The following is a 6,876-nucleotide window of genomic DNA, read 5'->3' as shown; positions in this document are numbered from 1 at the left end:
TGGGAGTTGTTTTAAATTCTTCAGTTAGTAGCGGAAAACCTTATTTGTGTATATTTAATTTCATCCTATTATAATGTTTTGCAGAGTATTTGCTTATAAAAACAGAACTTGATTTTTGCCTAAACCATCCTGTCATTTCTTAACTGAAAAAAGCAATTGAAACGAGATGTGTTTCATATGTTTCTGATGTTTATGGTTAGTATAAAGATGGTGTTTTTAAGATTAAAAATGTCAATTTCTGAAAATAGGAAAATTTTAAAAGCATTTTAGTTAAGGTTTTTTTAATAGAAAAAAATTTTAAATAGATTTTATGCATTTTTCTTGAATATTTATATATGATATTAACTAATCATATCGATGTAAGTGCTACCAGTGTATCAAATCAGGCAATGAGTGGGCTGAAGTATTTTACACAATAAATTATATTCTGGAAAGTTACTACATTTTAACCTAGTAGAACCTATTTTATATACTGATGTGTGGTGATAAGTTTTACTTGCCTTGCATACTGTTCATAGTCTATTATCCATAGGCTGTTTTTCCTGTATATTTAGTAAAGGAGCGGTCTCTTAAAGTGATCCTGATGTATTAAATGTCTCCTATGTTCCCCAGTATTTTTGGCAAATTAGGAAGAAAAAACAGCTATAATATACTGTTAAAAAAGTTTAAGGTCTATGATTTTAAAAAATTATGTTTCATATAAAGAAAGAAACTATAAGATATTAGAAGATAACATGAGAAAATTCTCAACAGAGTGGAGACAGACTTTATAAGTGTGATAAAAAATTCGGGAACTATAAATGAAAAGATTGCTAAATTCGACTAAGTTAAAAAAAAATTCTTTTCAGATGCCGCTTGGCAAAAACCTTGCCATAATCAAAGTCAGAAAACCAATTGGGAACATTTATTCACACATCACATCGTAGTTGAAGAGCTAATTTCTTTAATTTATAAAGAATTCCTACAGATCAATAAGAAAAAAATCATAACAGTATAATATAAAAATGAAAAAATATGAAGAGGGTTCACACAAAAGAAAAATCAAAAAGCTGTTCTTAACATGTAAAAAATGTTATGAGAATGTAAATTAAAATTATAATAAAATTATGTTCCGCTTATGACATGGCAAACATCTAACGGTTTTATAGCCACTGTGTTGGTGAAACTGTGGCAAAATAAGCATTCTCAGATTTTGCTGTTCCATTAGTTCAACCTTCTGTGGAAAGCAGTTTGACAGTGTCTTATCATTTAAAATGCACGCACTCTTTGATCCTGCCCTTACGGGAGTTTATAAAACAGATATCACAAGTATGAGATTACATACATACAAAGATATTCACTGCAGCATTATAGGCAATGGCAATAGGTAGAAAATAATCTAAATATCCATTAATAGGGATAGCTGAATAAATTATAGTTCAGCCATACAATGGAACAGCTTTTAAAAATAAATGAAGAGATCTATTTGTATTGATATGAAATGGTCTTCAAGAAATATTAGTAAGTGAAAAAAAGCAAGATATAATAGAGTGTATAGTATTTTGACACTTGTGTAACATTTGAAAAATAATATTCGAAAGTTTATGCTTAACAGAAAAGCACGAATGAATTTTATGAAATTTCCTTATTTTCACATTTTATAGATATTTATTTTGCTCTAACAAACAGTTTTTATAACATGGATATCAACAATGTGTAAAGACTCTAAAGTAGTATGTTGTTATAATGAGTTTAAATGTGAGATTTTTTGTGGTAGATAGATTAAAGTGAAGGAAAATAGATAAATTTTTAGAGGCAAGTATTTGGCAATATGGAGCTTCTATACTTCTACGGGGAAAAAACTCAGGAAATTAAGCCGAGAGTAGGAAGGACATCCTTCCTAAATATATTTAAGTGTTTTTCCCTTTCTGGCTATGTATGCTGACACACATATAAAGATTCTTTGTTCAGAACTTAGGTAAAGAGTGTATTATATTTAAAGCACTATATATTATGTTATATCAAACATTTTATAATGAAACAGACTAAAGATTTATATTTTTTGTTCCAGGTTTATGTTGACTGTATAAACTTCTCTCCACTTAGAATGTATCACTGAAATTTTTATTATTCGCTATTTTTTTATAGGCAAAAACAGAAACTCGACCAGAGTTGGCTTTATTTATGATAAAATATCTGATGACATTAATTGTTGGCATCTCTCCCGTCTTCTGGGTTGGAAGCAAAAAGACATGCACAGAATGGGCTGGGTTTTTTAAACGAAATCGCAAGAGAGAGTAAGAACCTATTGAATTATCTGACATTATTTTAAAATAGATCACATACCAAGGAACTGTTCAATTCATCATTGTACTGGAGTTTTATTATGTCAACTGTTGTTTCAAGTTTGTAAATCTTTTTCATGGAGAGAGATTTTTTATTTTGGCATTAATTATAACAGTCTTTGATATATATCATTCTATTGAAATATGAATGAAAGATTCGTAAAATATGTGTTTTCTCTCTGTGGCTTATACTATATCCAACATTATTATTGCTTTCATTATTTTGGGTATCGCACTTTTAATTTTATCCTTTTTTATCAATGATAGAAGGTTAAATGGGATCAAATATATGTAAAGAAACCTATAAAATATGATTCAAATGTGATATCAGTGTTTACTACCTTTTAATTTTATCACACACAGCATTGATTTAAAATTTCATTTATTTGCCTTGCCTAAGATGGTAAAAATTCAAACTTATGGAACATACTGCAACAATATATAGTAGATGTACATTTATGAGTTAATAGTTTAGTTATTTACAAACATTGCATACCATGTATTATTAACAATATACAATAGAGTTTTTAAACTTTTCCCCATTGGCTTGATTAATGAACTTTTTTTGTGGTAAAAATTTTTTAACCGTAAACCTTTTAAAAATAAGTTTTTGAAGTCTGAGGAATTGAATTTAACTGGACTTGAAAATTTTTGCACTGTTATTATATGTCTACCCCATATTTATATACCTGTACTAACTTGCTAACTTTATTGTTAGAAAGAACACAATTGAATTTAAGCAAAGACCACTACTTATATTATGTATCTTCTCTCTTCTGGTTTACTTTTATATATTTGATATACTCGCATATGATACACATAAAGATAGTACCCTACTTTATGCTGGTTGGACTTTCCTTGCCCTCATTCTTTGATTTTGCCTGTTTCTTTACCAGTCTACTATTTATGCTGACAAAAGTAACTAACAGTGTATGCACACATTTCAGTTCAGGAAATCTACTTGTATCTCATAGTGTTTATAATCTTAGGTTTTAAAAATAATATAAATCTTATAGCATTTCTGACTTTATTGAATAAGGATTTTTAGCACAAGATAGGTGATATGCGTTATGGCTTCTACTATAACACTTAATATTTATCAAGTAAATCTTGTCCTTGGATTTCCTTACAGTCCCATCAGTGAAAGTCGAAGAGTACTACAGGAGTCATGTGAGTTTTTCTTAAAGCATAATTCTAAAGTTAAGCACAAAAAGAAGCACTACAAACCTAGTTCGCATAAGCTGAAGGTCATTTCCAAATCCATGGGGACCAGCACAGGAGCTTCAGCGAATCACGGCACTTCCACAGTAGCGATCACTAGCCACGATTACTTAGGACAAGAAACTTTCACGGAAATCCAAACCTCTCCAGAAACGTCAGTGAGGGAAGTGAGAGAAGACAGAGTGAGTGCCCCCACATCGAGGGAACAGCACTGCGGTGAACCTGCCTCCCCAGCAGCGTCCAGCTCCAAACTCTGTGGGGAACAGGCCGACAGGAAAGGCCGGGCAGGCAACATGAGCGATAAGGGCAGCGTGTCTGAAAGAGCGCGGGGTGAAGGAAGGTGAGCTTCCGTTTGGTTATCTTAAATCAACACTGTTCTGAGTACTGCATTATACGTACTTTGTGAAAGCAGAACACGTTTGGAAAGAACACGTTCTGTGAGATGACATGTTTATACACTTAATCCGAAGAAGTTTGGGTTTAAGAAATTTAAGTTCATCCTATAAATAATGCTATTTCGTAGTTTAATTCTTAGCTTTGAGAAGAGCCTTCATGTATGTTGTTCCAGGAGAACAGTAATGTTCATTTCTATGGTAATTGTTAAAGAGTTGCATGTATATTTAGGTAAATGTTTAAGATTCACCTGAAGTACTTTGATTAGTACTGCATTACAGTAGTGTCTAAAAGGTTTTTGTCAGTTTATACAAAGATGATTATGTTTTAATTTCCTGAACATGGAAGGTTGTTGACATTATCTTTAATGAATTTTTCCAAATAGTCATAGGTGATCCAAACACAGGTAAACATCAAATTAACCAGAATGCTGACAACTAACTACTTCAAGATTTCAAGATTGTCTTACCTTGTCCTCCCAAACTAGGCCAAATGCACCTTCTCTGTGTTCCTCTAACAGCTCTTGCATACCTGGTTTATAACTAGATACATGCTTTTATCCTCCAGTAGATTTGTAAACTCTTTAAAGGCAGAGCTGAGGTCTTTCTTATCTTTGTGTTCCCAACCACTTACATAGTGTCTGATCCATGGCATGGATCAATAGGAAATCAATAAAATGTTTCCTAAACCAAGGGTTTAGGAATTCTTTCTTATTAATTGTATTCCCGTGAGACACCATGCTCAGTCCATGCATGGGTGGTGCTTGACAAAGTTTCCAAAGTTAGCAAAAATTGTATTTGAAAATAAATTATTTATATTTTGAGGTGTTAGAGCATACATGGAGACTTTTAGTTAATTTTCCTCTGATAAAAGTGGATACTGGTTGGGAATAAAAACTCATGAAAAGTGGGTAGTAGTTAGAAGGACATCTGATATCACATTCATGCTTTGGTATTTATGTATTTATGTCAACTTTCATTCTTCTACCTAGGGTCACTCCAAAAAGTGACGTTACTGAAACTGGCCTGGTGCAGAGCAACAACTTGCAGGTCCCCAGTTCTTCAGAGCCAAGCAGCCTGAAAGGTTCCACATCCCTGCTCGTTCACTCGGCTTCAGGAGTTAGAAAAGAGCAGGGCGCCGGCAGTCACTCAGATACTTGAAAACCAGGTTATCCCATTACTTAGAAGCGGATTTGTGTTACTCTAAAGGTTACCAGTACACTGTCTTAGAATAATCACTGTTAAGTTCTTCTTTTGCACTTAAAGCCACATTACACTGGAAACAATAGACTCCGAGAATAGTATGATTCATTTCACATAGAGGTTAATGACAACAATATACCTGAAAAACAGAAATGGGCAGGTTAGTAATATTTTTTACATTGTGGGAGGAGGGAGTTAGAGGAATCTTCCTTTTTTTTTTATGAAGATTCTACTCTTGTTAAAAATATTTTTAGGTGTACAATGCTATTTCATTTTTATGACATAAAATCAAGATTTTTCTTTACTGGAGTATTTAAAACTTATCCTTGTATCTTTTTTATACTTTCAAAAATAAGTTTATATGTATTTGAACTTTTAAAAGAAATCCTAGAAAATCTATTCAAGTATTTTTATGTTTTCCCGATATCTTAGCATTACTTTGGTAGCTTTTACACTGAATTTCTAAGAAAATGAAAAATAGTATTCCTTTTTAGTAAAAAAAAAAAGTTGGCACACCAAAAGGTGTTATAATGGGTATTTGACTAAAAAAATCCACTTACTCTACCTTATCATCTTCAATGTGTGAATTTTATAAAATCTCATTATTTTAGGAATTTCACAGCTCTATTATGCAACTAAGTAAGGTGCTTATTGAAAGAGAGTACAATGTTGATTGTATTATGCTGCTCACTGATCCTTCTGCATTTTAAAAATAAAATGTCCTGGAGGATTAGTAGATGAAATGTTACTCTTTTATAAATTAAGCCAAATGCAATTGGTTTTCTTTTTTTTAATGTTTCATGACCACTCAAGATTGTATTATTATGACCATTTACAGTTGCTTATATTTTTGTTTTAACTTTTATTTTTAATATTTAGAATACTACAGGTGCTTTGTATTGTGCAGTATCTTTCTCAGACATTACATAGAATTCATTTCTGCATTTAAATAGGATTTTGCTGAACATTAAAAAGTGTATTAGCAATATTAGTGCCAATCAAATGGAAAAAATGTAGTCCTGATTGAATAAAATATATTTCATATGATATACTTCAAAATATTAAAAATTTTTCTTAATTTTGTTTCCAGTTAAGTGTTATTCCATGAACAGGTTTTCTGATGCTTTTAGTTTTCTTCTCTATTTAGCATTCTGTTAAAGTGTAAAAAGAAAATTATCATGTACTGTATGGAAAATGTTGTAAATATTAACTTTTCCACATTTGTTAAGTTTGTATACAAAAACTTTGTTTCGTGTGATTTTTTTCAGTAATAAAATTTCTTTATATAAAAGGTTGTAAAGTATTCTGTGATATATATAGTGGTCCTGGCCTGAGAAGTGGTATAATTTTCAGAGCAGTGGCTCAGTGACTAATAAGCCAGAAGCTTCTTTTTGAACTAGAGAAGGAGAAGACAATCAGACTCTTTATTTTTTATTTGTCACAATTTCTTCCCAAAGTATAAATTACACAGCTGTATTAATCATAACTTTTAAAGCCAGTTGGAGACCCGGTGTCTGTGCAGTGAAGCAAAGTGGACCCAGGACCTTGCTTTCGCTCTTGACAGTGGGAAATGAAACAGTATCATCTTCAAAACATTAAAATAAAAACCTAGTAAGTTAATGAGAAATTGCCAGGCTAACATCTAGAAGAGAAATATCCACTGCTAAGTCCAAGATTTGGAGCTTCCTTTTCTCCAGAAGCATTTGATGATTTAGAAAGGGTGGCTGAGAAGTGCT

General features: G+C 31.7%; 1 protein-coding gene across 10 annotated transcripts in view; it reads left to right on the top strand.

The window, feature by feature from the left end:
* FZD6 (frizzled class receptor 6) overlaps positions 1 to 6,434 on the top strand; it is a 29,741-nt gene extending 23,307 nt beyond the window's left edge. For all 10 annotated transcript variants that reach the window (XM_015593017.2, XM_015593020.2, XM_006916630.3 and 7 more), the window contains 3 exons: positions 2,128 to 2,276; positions 3,457 to 3,885; positions 4,930 to 6,434. In XM_015593017.2, the coding sequence (XP_015448503.1) occupies positions 2,128 to 2,276; positions 3,457 to 3,885; positions 4,930 to 5,098 (747 nt within the window). In that variant the 3' untranslated portion in view covers positions 5,099 to 6,434. The remainder of the gene's footprint in view (positions 1 to 2,127; positions 2,277 to 3,456; positions 3,886 to 4,929) is intronic.
* The last annotated feature ends 442 nt before the right edge of the window (positions 6,435 to 6,876 follow it).

Source organism: Pteropus alecto, unplaced genomic scaffold, assembly GCF_000325575.1.
Source record: "Pteropus alecto unplaced genomic scaffold, ASM32557v1 scaffold164, whole genome shotgun sequence".
NCBI classification, from domain to species: domain Eukaryota; kingdom Metazoa; phylum Chordata; class Mammalia; order Chiroptera; family Pteropodidae; genus Pteropus; species Pteropus alecto.
Note: the sequence above shows the minus strand (reverse complement) of the source record. Positions and strands in the feature narration are given on the sequence as shown.